Consider the following 15,478-nt stretch of genomic DNA (forward strand, 5'->3'; position numbering starts at 1 on the left):
ACTAACCCTTGAACGACAACCCCCCCAATTCGATGAGACTTTATTTGTTTTTTTTTTTGGTAATTTTTGAAATTTTCTGGCATTGTGAAAAAAATTTCAAACAAATTACACGCAATTGAAACAAAACAAAACAACGATATGAAAACGCCCCACTAACTGATTGATTAATACATATATTCGATTGGACAAAAATGTGACGCTGAAAATGTTCCAGTTCCTGTTCGCATTTCCACACATTTTCCACCCCCCCCACATACGCGCTTTGGCATTGCACTCGAAATTCAAGTATTAAAAAATAAAATTATGCCAGCAATTTCCCAAAATGAAAACTAAAAACTAAACACTTAAAATAACAAATGATACTCATATATATTCTTCGATAGCATTTAGTGTACGTACGACAAGTGAAAGTGAATAAAAGTAAATACATCAAATATATTTCGATTATACTCATGCATAAACTGAATATATTGCACAATAATTGAGCTTGTCTTTGATCTGATTACAAATTTAGGGATCCTCTCTTTAGATGACCCGTTGGCCCATTAATTGCGCAGAAAATTTAAAATTTTTGATACTTTATATTTCGCAAAAATCTGGCCACACCTTTTAGTGATCAGGCGAATCTTCCCGATCGTTGGAAATCAGTTTGGCATTAAGGCCATCAAGAATTAATGATTAAATTTCGCATCCAATTCTTACGTGATGGGTGTCCTCGTAAGCGGAAAAGGACTCAAGGATATGCGTTTAAAACGCTTTTTGTAATAGATAGACCAGCCCGAAAGCATGTCATATTTTTTTACTAAAAGCCAAACCCATAAGTATGCCATTTGACTTGCCATTCTTTAATGCCGTTCTCTTCCGATATTCTAAAAAATTATCGGAATTGCTTACTATAAAAATATCGCTCATTAATATCTCAAAAATGTTCTCCTTAATATAGGTTACAAATTATATTTGGATGGGAAGAGTCCTTTGTGGTCAGTCGAAATCGCATTCTATTAATTGCTACGTGGACTTGGCATAATTTCGTCGAACCTAATATAAGTCTAGAGCCGCCGCCTTTACGATGAAGAACGCTGTGGCGCTATTGAATTATGGATTTGCATGTGGCCCTGACTGTGGCTCTGGCTGTGCTGGTGAGAAAATTCATATAGAAAAATATGAATAAATAAAATAGAACTAATATTCGAATTTACGAATGTATTCATAGGGATCATCACTCAATACCAACGCGGATTTTGTGGATTTTGTGGATCATGTTGTAATGAGTGTACCGGCTAACAATCATCTTGCTGGAACTGCAACTGTCCACTCGTGTCTGGATCGTCCGGCAGATGGACTCTCTGGACCTTGCTACAGCGGCGCCGTCTCATGTTATCAAAAGGTAAGCAATAAGTGAACCTGGAGCACTGCCACATAAAACATATATTAAAGATAGCCACATTGACATTGCTGCCAGCTCCGCCAGGGCCAATGATGCCATTACCTCCGTCCCAGCCCAAACCGCCTACACACACATCAAGCTCGAAGCGTGCTAACTGCGGAAAAAGCTTTTTAGCAGCTTTTCAGCCAAGTATTTTATTTCACATGCTATTTTTTATCACTAAAGTCACCCATACCTCGGACGTTCTGGCTGGCAAACATATGTACACAGTATATATAGTATATAGGGGGGAAAAACTACGCTGTGTACGTGTGTGTACTCACATTGATAATCCTATAATGTGAGCACCGGCGAACGTCAATGGTAGACAGCTCTCAGTTGTTGTCCAACCGTCGTCACGTCAAATAAGAATTGTCCACTCCACCCGCTCACCTGCCGTGAGTAGAACGATATATAAATATAAAATGAACTGACAAAACCCAGTCGAGTGCCAACTGCATTCGCTATCAACGAGGGCATCGATAAGGGGAAAAAAAAACCAGTTCTGTTAATAACACCTACCTATGTATATCCTACAAAATGCCACATAATTATGCATTCGGCAGTGTCTTGCTAAACACAAAATTCAAGTGCGAAACGGTTCTAGCCCCCGGGTGTTATGACACACGAATGAGTCATCCATCTGATAAGACGATGGGGCCCACAGCTAGTTGGCTTTCCTATCTAATTGCTGATTGATTATAATCAAATACAAATGCCAAATTGTTAAATTTATTTGTTCTTTTATTGGACTGCAACTGTGATAAGACGTGTCTGGATTTGTGAAATTAAAGAAGACATGTGTTACATTTGTATTTGTTTTTTCAAAAAGGGTCAAAGTACACAATCTCAATCGATCCAAAGAGTCTTAGTGTTTGCTCGTTTCTATCATTCGGTGTTTGTAAAACAGTTTTGACACACTTTCAATGTCTGGTTATGTCTGTCAAATGATGCACAAGCGGCAGACAGCAGGGCATAATTTCATCAATTAAATTGCATTAAATGTTCTTCAATCTCAATACAATGCACCGCCAAAAAAGGGGATAGTTGGATAACAACCAAGCTGCTAAAATAACATGATAAATAATGTAGATTCTCGGAAACAAATTTCTTGTAGTTCTTAAACTTCATTTATAATTGAAAGGCAGTCAATAAACAATTCTCATATTGATTTTTTGCCAATTATATCATAGAAAGGGGGCGGTAGTGGATCCATCTAATGAAATATAAATACCAGTGGCATTGATTGAAAAGCTCTTTGGTTTCCCCTTAAAAATGTAGCGTAACCCTCCCCCCCTGCAAAAGGTATCATATATATATTTTTGCGAATGAATGTATACCTTTAAATTCATCAATTTCAAAATATTTTTGTGCTTCTCTTTTGGTATAAAATAAATTGCTGAGTTCTTATCTTATCGCTTACCAAAATTTTCATTTATCTTGTCTGAAATGGCGGCCTCAGCGGCACCAACGCCAACAACTACTACACAGCCAGCCGCAGGGGCTTTGACCACATCTGGCTTCAGACAAAAGCATTTTACCATATCATTTACCGATAAGACTACGAAAAAAAAAAGTTTTTATATGTATTTGGTATGATTAGATGTACATATATATTGTACTGTGCCTTGCCATCGTTTCTTTGGTTCGCCTGCAGCGTATTTCATTAAACTTTTGAAATCAATTCGCTTCGGTTGTGTTGTGGCTAACTTTCTACGCGCCCAATCAGTTAGTTAGCCTCCCCTTTGTTCTCTAAGTAATGCTCGCTTTATTTTAATGATTATATATTTATTTTTTACAGAATCTAAAGCCAAAGGGTCACCATGTCGATTCTAACGGGCAGCGCCAATGCGGTCAAGTACACGCTCTTTGGATTTAATTTGATCTTTTTGGTAAGTTAACGAATTTTGTATGGGCTTGGATGAGTCATAGTATACCGCCAGCCATAGGTCGGTTCATGGGCGAAAAGTGAAAAGCGAAAAAAAAGAGATTAGATAGACAAAGTGATTCTCCCTCCCATGTACTTAACATACGAGGGAATCACATCCATTCCTGTGCGTGTTAAGCTATGAAACTATAGAAATACATATGAAATAGACGATATAAAAATATAAATACCCATGGGATATAAACAATATAGATGAACGTTTACGTTATCTGTATTATCGTACCAAAAATAGCTACAGATGATATCATTTTATGTTCTCAACTCCCCTGAACACTCTCCGCCATTTAAGGAATTGAAGCATTAAGCCCATCGATAAGAAAAACATGTCACAGCAATGGCATTCCCAAATATCTTATCTCGTACTGTCGTACAAAGACCAGTCAAAGTTAATATCTCCAATGACTTGTTATTCTTTTGCAGATCACGGGCATTATCCTTATAGCCGTTGGTGCCGGAGTCGGTGCCGTTTACACTGGCTATGAGCTCTTTTTGGCCGGCAAGTTCTTCTCGATCCCAACATTCCTGATTGTGATCGGTGCCTTCATCATTGTGATCACCTTCTTCGGCTGCTGGGGTGCCCTCAAGGAGAACTACTGCCTGGTGCTCAGCTTCTCGATCATGCTGGCCATCATCTTCATACTGGAGCTTTCCGCCGGCATCAGTGGCTATGTGCTGCGCACTGATGCCGCCTCATTGATAAAGACCTCGCTGACGGCTTCGCTGGGGGATTACAATACCCTAAATCAGAGCCCAACCACCGCCCTGTGGGACGATGTCCAGCGCGACTTCAACTGCTGCGGCGTGACCGACTTCAATGACTGGAGTAAGACCTTCCCGAACGGCTCGCTGCCGATCTCGTGCTGCACAATTCCTGTGGGCGCAGCCGGCACCTTCTCCTGCTTAAACAACTTCACGAGTGTGGATCAGCGTCACAACTCTGGTTGTCTTGACGGATTCTCCAGCTATATTGCATCGCATGCTGTCAGCCTGGGAGCCGCTGGCGTTGTCATTGCCGTCCTTCAGGTGAGTTGATCCCACTTCTCTTCCATCGGTCCTCTCCAACTAATCCTCCTTTCGCTCTTTGCGATCGATCGCCCACAGTTCTTCGGTGTTATCTTTGCCTGCTATGTGGCGCGTGAGATTAAAATCCGGAATGGCATTACGGGCTTCATCTAGAGCAACTCAACACTGAGAGATGCGGATAAAATGCCTGAGGAGCCGAGCCGTTGGCTGGGAATTTATATTTAAGTAAATACTTTGGACTTTTCCATCAGCTAAAGATATATATATATATGTGCATATATATATATTGCTTGTGTATACCATATGAATATTGGTAAATAAAAAAAATTAGCTCTTACAAACATTCGAATGGCTTTAGGCTGATAGGCTTTGCGCCTATCAGAGTCTGTGGTTTTATATTGAGCAGATTCTTGGAATCCAATCTAATCGAATGTGCCATAAAGGTATATCGATTTAGAAACGCAGTCTAATACACTTGTAATTCGTTCAGACGTGTACAATATGGGCGAAAAAGAGGCCACTTATTTTTTGAAATTGTTTCCTTTTTTCTGGATTTGTGTAGCCAGCAGAATATCAGAAACATTTCAAATAAAGTAACGGGCATAAAGGTAGAGCCGCGGCCCTTGCCGCCGCTCACAACATTCCAGTTTGTTTTTAATTGTAATGCGGTATAATAATTGCAAGTATTCTAATCTATTCTTCTCTATTCTCTCCCCCTACCATATTATGGCAATACATTGGTTTTAATTTTAGGCAAACAGTGCAAACGTATCAGCCTAAAGCCATTCGAATGTTAGCATTACTATGGAGGTATCTGAGAAGCCCCAACTATTTTTTATTCGCTATTTTAAACCCATCCGAGCCAGCGCGCACCTGTGATTGCCTATGAATAATTTACACCTATTTGGAAATGCAGTATGATTAAAAAATCGATAAAACATAGTGGTTGACTCATTTAAAAATGAAAATCAGATCGATAAAATACTCGATGGATGGCCTTGGCGCCGTGAACTTGAGCAGTAATACTGCCGGTAATTGGAGAACCGCCGTCATAGACATAGACAGAGGAAGCCATCTGGTTAGTTGGTTAGTTGGGATTGGAAGACATTCTAGTGCAGGTTTTTATGCTTTTTATAATATTGCGAAATGTGTATGCGAGTACTCGTAGCAAAAACAAAAGAACCATTATCTTATCGCTAATGTTTATCTAACTGGAAAACTGTGAACAATTATGGCCCTGATAAGCACCGCTTGGAAAGCTGCCCAACGAGACTCACAGAGCACTCTCACCGAGCGAGCGAGAACGAGGGAGAGAGAGAGAGAGAGAGCGCGAGAGAGAGACAGAGACAAGGCCAGAGACGTTTCACAAAGTGTGGGAGAGCGAGAACGACCCCCAATCGAAATTGGACTCTCGCCGACGACTCCGTCGATTCCGTTTTACCGTTTTGCCCACTTAGGGGCCCCCGCTCAGTTCACGTGCGACTAGCAAAAGTTAAAGTACGTTCCACCGCTCGTGTCGCGGTGACACAAAATCAAGCAGCACAAAAATACTTATACTATACAATACGCTATATATATCGGGTACAGCCCGTAATTAACATTTGTATTGTAAATTGCAGTTGAGCGACCGAGAGACGGGAAGTGTGTGCCTCCTATACAATAACAGACGAAGAAAAAAACAAACACCTGAGGCAACAGCAGCTAACAGCATGGCAAATCGGGATCTACAGCTGAATTCTGGCATGCGATGCGCCAAATATATGCTCATCATAGTGAGCTTTATGTTTGCGGTAAGTCCTGCGGATCGGATCGGATAGGATCGGATATTCGTACTTACCTTACCATTAATTAATCGCATCCTCCATGAATCACAAAGTCGCCATTTTGATTCGATTTCATTATCATTCGCTATCAGTATCACTTACCTGCTTATCAGCTTTCGGTTTTTCCCCTGTGTGGGTGTAATACCTTGTTTCTTGTTTTGTGATTCATTATATGCCTACGTAAGTCGCCGATAGTAGGAGAATAGTGAGCGCAAAGACTAGAGCTCTGCAAATGCCACAAAGAGCGAATTCAGTGCACCGAGAGAGAGAGATAGAGGGGAAACGGGTCAAGTACAAAAGCGAAATTCTCCTCTTTTCGGCTTTTCTTGCCTTCTGTTTGTATTTTAAAACAAATATCGCCCAGACGAGATCAACAACAAAAACCACTTTAGGCAATATTAGTAGACATTCTTACTGCTGATAAGGCACAGTGGAGTGGCTCCAATATTTAGGAGAATTTTCAGATATTTAATATTGCAGCAATATGATTACCCAATATGATTACGATTGCAATTATTGAACTTTTCTTGCATCAAGGCATTCCATACAAATTAAATTCAGTAAAGCTCATGCGACGTTTCTTATAGCTTGACATTTAATGTAAATTCCACTGACACTTGAGTAATGGTGGGAGAGAAATCTACATTGCAAGAGATAAGCCAGAATATGGTTTACATATAATATGTATGTAGATAAGGCGTAGCTAGATAATCAAAAGCACTGGTGCAAAACTAACCAAACACCTAACTAAATATATAAATATGAATTTCTGAAATGTATATTAATTTACATAAATACTTGAAAGGTGGCAGAGCTACTTTATCATTTTATTAGATATGTTTGCGCACAGGCCCCAACCTATTTACATTATAAACAACCGCAGCAGATGATATTTTCCCGACCAAGACAGCCATTTACTTTAGAGTGAGAGATCTAAATATCTACACTAAGAGAAACGTAAGAGCAGGCTTTTGAGATTACTATCTTTCTCTCTCTTTTGGGCAACAATCTTGTGCCCTTACATTTGCCTTGCTGAATTTGCTGCAAGAAAAAAACAAAGGCAAGTCAGATAACCAAATGCAGAAAACCTTCTCATTTCTCTGTCTTACCTTTTGGCCCATAGTCTGGCGGCAGATCTCCGATTTAAATATTATAATATGTTCTTTATTTCTGCTGCTGCTTGTTGTTGCCGGCCGATTTATTAAGAGTCCTTTTGATGTCCAAAGGTTTTTACTTCCGAGCTAATTTTATATGCAGCGATTGACGCTCCATTTCCGGTAGATCTTTGAGGCTCTAAGGTGGCGGTACGGCTGCCTCCAGTGTGATTGATGGTTTAAATATAATTTCTTTCTTATATTTGATGTCTTACCATCTGGGACAGAGTGGAGATGCCTCCCATTCTTCTCTCCGGCAGTGGAAATCCCTTTGGTGCTGTATGTTCTAGTGCCAGATTCTCGCGAGTGGCTGAGCTCAAGATCGTCTTGGGTCCCGAATGTTGGAGCTCTGCAGGTGCCTCCAAACTCGCCCTTGACTTAGACGCCCTCCTTGGCACCTTCTTTTGAGGGAACTGAACGATTGAATTCGTGAACATATTTACCTTTAACTCACCTTCTTCTTGGAGGAAGCGTTTGCCTTGGCCTCTTTGGCCGGTGCCTTCTTCATCTTGTCCAGCTTGCGACCCGCAGAGACCTTCATATTGCTGAGTATTTCGCGGAGTATACGGGTGCGATTTTTGTTCTTGAGCTTGGGCAGGTCCTCGAAGATGGTCATCTGCTTGCCGTTGAGCTCGAGGGGATGCTGCACACCATCGGAGCCTCTGTTGATGGTGTAGTTGACCTCAAAGGCTCGCTCGAACAGGCCGGTGGGTGCCAAGGGATTCTTGGCCAGATCCACCACCACGCGTATGCAGTCCTTGATGGCAACGGGACAAATCTTGGCTGTGACCTCCGTGGAGGGTGACATATCCGGCGTGGCGTTGATCTCAATCAAGATGGGATTGTAGTGCTCGTCCAGCATGAAGTCGCAGCCATACAGCTCGAAGGCGTTCTTCACCAGTTCGGTCTCATCCAGGCTGGCCATCACCACGGCCACCAGATTCTGTTTGAAGCCATTGTAGATGTTCGACCACGTGTCATCCGGAGCACACACTGCCCGCAGATGGGTCTTGAACTGGTCCAGCGACCACATGTTGCTCCTGGGCAGGCGGGGATCGCGACTCAGCTTGTTCTTGTAGCGCTTCTGCACCGAATTGTTGGTCAGATGGATCGACTCCCGCAGATCGTCCATGGTGAACTCCTGCGAGCTGAAGCGCAGATAGCAATCGCGATATGTCCACACGGTTACCTTTGACTCCCCAATTGTCAGCAGCATATACTGGCGTATGTCGAACTTTGTGCGATACACCAGATAGGGACGTTCTACAAAGGAAGAGGGTAGAGGAAAGAAATGAGGGTCCCCCATTGACTGCCTGCCACTCACCTATGTACTTCTGGACAATGTACTTCTTGATCTGATTGCTCGATGTCCATTGGAGAATCTCATCCAGGCAGCTGCGTATGACGATGCCAATGCCACGCGACTGATAGCCCGGCTTGAGGATCCACAGGTTGCGGCTGCCATCCCAGCGATAGTCGGGACGCAGGCTCTCGATCTGGTCGATATATTGGGTCGCCAGGCGGACGTACTCCTTCATGACCGTCTCGTTCACCCGGAACTTGGCCTGCGACTTTAGCACCTCCGCGGACTGCACCATGAACGTTTGGATCTCCACGACTTCGGTGGGTGTGGGCGGCTTGGCCCGCGCATCGTCGAGGGAGCAGTGCTGCGCCTGTCTGACCATTTGCTTGACCTTGGTCAGGGCAAAGTCCAGGTGGCTGCTCATGATGGTGCCGTTGTCCGTGTCTATCAGCTCCTGGGGCTTATGTTCCATGATGTATCGCAGCACGGAGCGCGCCTGCGTCTGCTGGTAGTCCTCGATGAAGGCCATGCGCTCCTCCACACTCTTGCTGCCCAGGCGATAGAAGCGCGGATAGCTCATGCCGCAGACGCCGTCCTCGCGATACCAGCCCTCCTGCTCGGCGCACCCGACCAGCCCCACCTTGGTGGAGAAGTCCAGGAAATGGCTGCGCCTCACCCGGTTGCGGAATGGCCGCACCTCGGCGAACAGATCGCGCTGACCCTTGCCCTGCCAAATGAAGAACGAGGGAAAATTGCTGACCATCTTCGATAGGACCACCGTCTCGTAGTCGTTGCCCCGTCGCGCATGCTCCAGCAGCGAATCCTCGGACATGCTCTGCAGATTGGTGTACCGCGAAGCCGGCAGCTTCTCCAGCCAACCTCGCCTCAACAGGGCCCGTCGCACTGTATGATAGTTGCCGTGCACCGTGAAGATTCTCCGGTTGCGATAGGCATCCATCACCCGCGTCCGGTACACGTTCCTCAGCTGACGCCTCTGTGCATCGGGCGCCAGAGGCAAGCGTGCTGGTGGTATGACGGAGCCATAGGTCGATGTGGAGCGTGTCCGGGCCAGCAATTTACTGATGCTATCCTGGTAATATTGGTCGCTTATCTTGTGCTTGGCATGGGCCCTTGATCCAAGTGCTCCAGCGGCAACGGTGGCCCCGTGGCCCCGTCTGTGGTGGCTGCTGTCGTTATTGTTGCTGCTGCCTGGCGGCTTTGGCCCCGAACACAGACTGCACAGCTGCCCCAGCTCAGAGTCCAGGTTGTGGATGATCGACTGAATCTTCGAGACGGGATTGTAGTACCGGCTGCGGTGATTCGTCGGCAACGGCAGGCTGGTCGCGCTGCGTTGTGTAGGTGGGTGTCCTTTGGTGGCCATGGCAGGCTCGAGCGTGGCTGCTGCTGCTGTGATGCTATGTACTGGGGTTGCTGGTGGTGTCTTGGATCCCTTAATCCCGTAGCCTGTTTTTGTGCTCGTTGCCAAAGCAGCTGGTCCGCCGGCAGCCAATTAACGAGGAATTTTGAAGCTGAAGCCCAAACAGTTTCGAACACAAACGAAAACTGTATTGACTTAAAAAACATTAGGAGATCGGATGTTTGAGCGAGTGGGGCCCATCTCGCTAGAGGGGAGTGGCAGAGAGTTAAAGTGCTATGCACGTGTACCCTGGCCTGTGATGGGAAAGGGGAGCAGAAATCGAGCAGAAACAATGCACTGCTTGAACAATTTGCAGACATTTTTCATTCACAAGCACTGCTTCACCGCAGTACACTGCTTACTTGAAAGCATGGAATGGAAGAGCAGTCCTCCGCTCACTCAGCAGCAGCCGGTCGAAGCGAGCGAGGTCAGAGCCTGAAAATAGCGAAAAATCAAACGGGCAAAATGTCGCGCAGGTGTGTGTAGTGAAGTGTAGTCTAGTGTTGTCCAAAACTTGCTTGTTTATGAAACAAAAAACAGTGCGAACAAGGGCGGGGGCAAAATGGTAACAAATAAAAAGGATGAACGAAGAAAAAATTCAGAAAGAAGTGCAAATGAGTTGCAACAAGTGTATTATTATGTATGTATGTATATGTAAGTTATACATATGTACGTGCCCAATACGTACATGATAGCATGTAAATGATAAGATAACTCGTAAAACATGCGAATATAAAAGGCATTAAAACGACTTACAAGAGTGCGGGCTTATTTGTTCGAAACAACGATCTATTTGCACAGTGAAACAGTTGAGCGGACGCTTTAAAGTATGAGGAAGTGGAACTCCATAATTCCAAACAGCTGTCGTAGGGCTATTACACAATGTTATGACAGTCCCCAGTCCGCACCCCGCACCCCACCCGCACCACATTTCCAGCACTCACAAAGTCATAAATTGAGATTTAACATGCAATGCCTGACGCCGCTTTCCACTCCAGCTGACGGCCATCCTGCTGATTATGGTGGGAACTACGATCCAAGCGATCTTCGGTGATTTTAGCATTTTCATCGATGGACACTTTGCATCGCCGCCAGCGCTGCTGATTGCCATTGGATTCATACTGATTGCCGTGGCCACTTTGGGCGCCTACGGCGCTGTCAAGGAGAGTGTGATGGTCATTAACCTGGTGAGTGGCGGGGGATCAATGATTCAGGCTATTACCTAATCCTGTGCCTATTTTCAGTACGGTGTCTGCCTGTTCTTGGTGTTCATACTGGAGGTGTCCGCGGCCATTGCTGCCTTCGTGATGCAGTCCCAGGTGAGGGACATGCTGATGCGGACCATGTTCCAGGCGATGCAAGACTACGAATCCGATCCCTATGTCGAGTCTGGCGTGGACTTTATGCAGTCCGGGGTGAGTGCAATCTCTGGCAGAGCTCAAAATCAATCACTAATCGCTGATCCCCAATCCCCAACCAGCTGGAATGCTGCGGCGTGAACAAGCCCGAGGACTGGAAGGACTACTTCAGCCCCAACAAGAACGAGACGCTGGACAGTGACGATGTGGTGGTGCCGAATTCGTGCTGCGGCAGCCTGGCCCAGGACATGAACGATGCCAGCCAAGTGAACTGCCTGGACACCTTCGACTACGGCTGCTTCCGCAAGATGAACTTTATCATTTCGCAGAGCGCCATGCTGATCGCCACCGGTGCCACCACAGTGGCCTTTGTCCAGCTGCTGGGCGTGCTCTGCGCCTTCATGCTGGCCAAGACGCTGCGACGCAACAAGTCGATACGCGAGGCCCGGCGCTGGCAGCTCCAGCAGAGTCTGGGCGTCCTCATCTCCGGCGGAAAGATGGCGCCACCACAGAACTCGGCGGCCGCCGGCTACCAGCAGTTGGGCAACGGCGAGCAGGGCAGCCACGAGCCCTACACCTACACACCGCAGAGTCCCAGCGTAAACTAGGAGCCACCCAGCGATCAAAACAGTACGAGTATATCACCCAACTCTAATCTAATCTAATCTAATCAAACCAATTAATTATCCCCCGCTTCACGTGCCCAATGTAAATCTTTTTGTTTATTTGTTAACCAAAAACCAAAGCCAAACGCAACGACAGCTTGCAAATAAAGCGCCTGTGTTCTAGGACTGTTTTCGCAAGTCCTTGACGAAGTTCTTCAGGAGGCGCAGCTGCTCCTGAATGCTGGCCGTGGCCGTGCCCCCAATCACATCGTACTGCTGCACATTGTGGGCGTAATCGGCCACGCTGGCAATGTCCGATCCGAAGGCGGGACAGATCTGCTGCAGTTCGCCCAGCGGCACCTCGGTGATGCCCACACCGCGTTGCTCTGCCAGCGAGACGACGCGTCCAATGAAATGATGGGCCTGCCGGAAGGGTATGCCCTTCCTGACCAAATAGTAGGCCTGAAATTAACCGGATAACACATACGTAGCAGCATTAACAGTGCAACAGCCCCATGGCCGACGCTTCTACTCACCCAATCTGTGGCTAGCATATCCGGACTGAGTGCCGCCTCCATGGTTTCCCGCTGCACCAGCATCGTCCGGATAACACCCTCAGCTATATCGAGCACCTGGGCCAGCTTATCGAACGACTGAAAGCAGTATTCCTTATCGAACTGCAGGTCCTTGTTGTAGGTGGACGGTGTGCCCTTGATGGTCATCAGAATGCCAGTCAGATTGGAGCTGATCACGCCGGAGATGCCACGCAACAGCTCCAAGCTATCCGGATTGCGTTTCTGTGGCATCAGACTGCTCCCGCTGGAGAGGCTGTCATGCAGTCGAATGAAATCGAACTCCTTGGTGCTGTAGATGATCAGATCCTCGGCCAAGCGGGACAGGTGAATGCTGACCAGGGAACAGCAGTAGATGAAGTCCACTAAAAAAAGTTGAAAGTGAAACGAACATTAAAGCTGAGCTCCTGGTCACACAGGAGACAGACTGGACGAGATCTCTCATCTCCGTGTTTGTGAGGCCCCGTAGAAATCAGCCGATTTTTCTCGCTCCCTTTCAGTACGGGCCACAGCAACGTCTTATCATTATTCCCTGCTTGTTAATCGACTGATTCTTGGACGTTTGCTGATAAGAGGCCAATCCAATTCCAAACTATTCAAGTGCAACGACTTTGAAATGACTTACACGCATGTTTGGGTACAGTCTGAGGAGGTGTTGGACTCACCTACGAAGTCGCGATCTCCGACAGCATGCATACTGTTGGCCGTGACGCCAGAGAAGCCCAAGCGTTCGGCCAGCCACAGACGATCGATGCCGAGCGGATTGCCGGCCAGTGCTCCACTGCCCAGAGGCAGGACATTTGCCCGAGCACGCAGCTCCGCGAAACGGAGACCGTCCTCGCGCAGAGCGAAGGCATGGGACAGAAGCCAGTGGGAGAACTGAACCGGCTGGGCGCGCTGCATGTGCGTATAGCCGGGCATGAGGACGCCGAGATGCGCCTCAGCTTGTTTGATGGCTGCCTCTATGACGCGATTCAGGCGACCGAGTGTCTCTCGAATGCCCCTTCGCAGCCAAAGCTTCATGTCGGTGACCACCTGGTCGTTGCGGCTGCGGCCGGTATGCAGTCGCTGGCCCAGCTCGCCGGTTATCTGCACCAGCAGTCGCTCGTTGACCGTGTGCACATCCTCGTCGCTGGGCAGGAACTTGATGGTGCGCTCGATCCAATCGTACCGAATCAGCTCCAGACTCTTCACCAGCTTGTCCGCCTCGGCGGTGTTCAAGTATCCTGCACGCTGCAGGGCCTCTGCATAAGCTTTGCTGGCATCCAGATCGTCCGCATAGAGACGGGAGTCGTACGGCAGACTGATATTCAGAGCCTGCAGAGCCGCACTTGGCTTCTCGCTGAAGCGTCCGCCCCACAATTGGTAGTTGGAGTGCTGCTGGGATGTTGTCATGATTCCTGATCCGTCTGGCGTCAATGATGGAAGACTACTGAACGCAGTCCGGCAACAAACGAGCTTCACAAATACAATATTTTTCAGCCGCTTATCTTTAAAATTAGTACATGTTGTTCTATGAACTGTAAGTGATTAGAAAAAGCTAAAGCGCGGCGTTTCTCTCACGTTCTACAGTGGTTTCAGCCAGCACTTTCTTGGTACAATTTAATTGTATTAATTTGATTTGAATTGAGTCGACTTTCGGGGCAATCTACAACCAGTGTGCCGCTGCTCTCTTTCTATTTGACTTTTTCGCACACTGCTATTGTTTTTTATATTTTAATTGACTTGGGCGTTGGGCGTAGAGATATAGCCTCTTATCAGAGTTCAGATTAAAATGAACGAAACGCTTTTGTAGCCTCTGACGTGTGTTGGCGCATGAGCCCGAAGACAGTTTTGCGCGGCTATGACGAGAGATCCTCCAGAAATAGCTTGTTTAGTTCACAGCAGAGACGATGCAGCGGCAGGCCCATCACACAGTAAAAGTCGCCATCGATGCGATGTATCAGAGCGCCACCAGGTCCCTGTACGCCATAAGCGCCAGCTTTGTCGCTAAATGGAACGAGATTTTAGTAATTTTATAACTTTAAAAAGTTCATTCACGACTTACAGTGGATCCCCCGAGTCCACATAGCTCTGAATCTGCTCTGGCAGCAGCTGGCCGAAATGTACGTCCGCCGTGTCCGTAAATTTGCGCACTCCTTGGGCGTGTTTGAGCACAACGCCGCTAAACACTCGATTGCAGGCTCCAGACAGGCTGCAGGCAAAAGAAACCACACCACACATCAATTGCAGTTTGAAGAGACGTCTCTACTGGCATTCAACGTACTTGGTTAGCATGCGCACGGCATCCGCGGGGTTCTTTGGCTTGCCGTAAATCTCTTTGCCCAGCGTCACCATTGTGTCGGCTGCTATTACAATGAGATTTTTATTGTCCCCTTTGGCGCTGAGACGCGTGAAGACCTCCTCCGCTTTGCCGAGGGCTGTGGCCTCTATATAATCGGAGAATTCCTTGTAGTCTTCCAGATTCAGGTTCTCCTCGAATGTGGATGGGCAAAGCTCGGCATTAAGGCCCTACAATACAATTTTTCGGTTACAGTTTTCATTTTACTGTCTTTTCTAGCTAGGCTCACCAGCATTTTGACCAATTCTTGGCGACGAGGCGAACCACTTGCCAGGACAACACGATAGTTGCTTAATAAATGCTTAATTGGCGCCAACATTGAAAGTTAATTACAGAATTTACAGAACAAAATAAAAAACATGTGCTGCAGCAGTTTCGTGGCAGCGAGATTTTGTCAGAGAGCGAATGGTTTTCAAACAGCTGACATGGTACCAGTCTCATTGCAACAACCTTTTGTCAGAGAACGAAAATGCTCTTTTATCATTTTTCCGACGCGGCCACACTGATC

The 15,478-nt window shown here is 46.5% G+C and overlaps 5 protein-coding genes across 8 annotated transcripts; 2 read left to right on the forward strand and 3 right to left on the reverse strand.

Annotated features, from left to right (window-relative positions):
• The first annotated feature begins 1,720 nt into the window (after positions 1-1,720).
• Positions 1,721-4,714, forward strand: LOC111071993 (CD63 antigen). Of its 2 annotated transcripts, none has more exons than XM_022363565.2 (4): positions 1,721-1,824; positions 3,228-3,318; positions 3,795-4,397; positions 4,476-4,713. In XM_022363565.2, the coding sequence occupies exons 2-4, from the start codon at positions 3,250-3,252 to the stop codon at positions 4,548-4,550; spliced, it is 747 nt and encodes a 248-aa protein (XP_022219257.2). In that variant the 5' UTR covers positions 1,721-1,824; positions 3,228-3,249; the 3' UTR covers positions 4,551-4,713. The 2 variants fall into 2 exon arrangements, with proteins under 2 accessions (XP_022219257.2, XP_022219258.2); XM_022363566.2 differs by lacking the exon at positions 1,721-1,824 and adding an exon at positions 3,049-3,154 and having other exon boundaries at positions 4,476-4,714.
• Positions 4,715-5,789: 1,075 nt separating this feature from the next.
• On the forward strand, positions 5,790-12,255 carry LOC111072042 (CD63 antigen). The gene is made up of 5 exons (XM_022363632.2): positions 5,790-5,894; positions 6,017-6,187; positions 11,093-11,281; positions 11,339-11,509; positions 11,575-12,255. Exons 2-5 carry the CDS (start codon positions 6,107-6,109, stop codon positions 12,058-12,060), a joined length of 927 nt encoding a protein of 308 aa, XP_022219324.1. The 5' UTR covers positions 5,790-5,894; positions 6,017-6,106; the 3' UTR covers positions 12,061-12,255.
• LOC111072036 (tubulin glycylase 3B-like) lies at positions 7,027-10,263 on the reverse strand. 3 transcript variants are annotated; one of them, XM_041592474.1, is made up of 4 exons: positions 8,699-10,263; positions 7,829-8,637; positions 7,590-7,787; positions 7,027-7,530 (listed from the first exon to the last, which is right to left on the reverse strand). In XM_041592474.1, exons 1-4 carry the CDS (start codon positions 10,056-10,058, stop codon positions 7,468-7,470), a joined length of 2,430 nt encoding a protein of 809 aa, XP_041448408.1. In that variant the 5' UTR covers positions 10,059-10,263; the 3' UTR covers positions 7,027-7,467. The 3 variants fall into 3 exon arrangements, with proteins under 3 accessions (XP_041448408.1, XP_041448410.1, XP_041448409.1); XM_041592476.1 differs by having other exon boundaries at positions 7,027-7,534; positions 8,699-10,262; XM_041592475.1 differs by having other exon boundaries at positions 7,590-7,775; positions 8,699-10,261.
• LOC111072037 (argininosuccinate lyase) lies at positions 12,153-14,156 on the reverse strand (the record flags this gene model as incomplete). The annotated part of the gene is made up of 3 exons (XM_022363626.2): positions 12,153-12,519; positions 12,594-12,994; positions 13,295-14,156. Coding segments are annotated over 3 exons (1,545 nt in total), but the record flags the coding sequence as incomplete, so codon positions are not given.
• Positions 14,097-15,366, reverse strand: LOC111072043 (dTTP/UTP pyrophosphatase). Its single transcript, XM_022363633.2, has 4 exons — positions 15,200-15,366; positions 14,896-15,140; positions 14,677-14,823; positions 14,097-14,618 (listed from the first exon to the last, which is right to left on the reverse strand). Exons 1-4 carry the CDS (start codon positions 15,287-15,289, stop codon positions 14,471-14,473), a joined length of 630 nt encoding a protein of 209 aa, XP_022219325.2. The 5' UTR covers positions 15,290-15,366; the 3' UTR covers positions 14,097-14,470.
• Positions 15,367-15,478: the final 112 nt, after the last annotated feature.

This window comes from Drosophila obscura, unplaced genomic scaffold (assembly GCF_018151105.1).
Source record: "Drosophila obscura isolate BZ-5 IFL unplaced genomic scaffold, ASM1815110v1 contig_179, whole genome shotgun sequence".
Lineage (NCBI taxonomy): Eukaryota > Metazoa > Arthropoda > Insecta > Diptera > Drosophilidae > Drosophila > Drosophila obscura.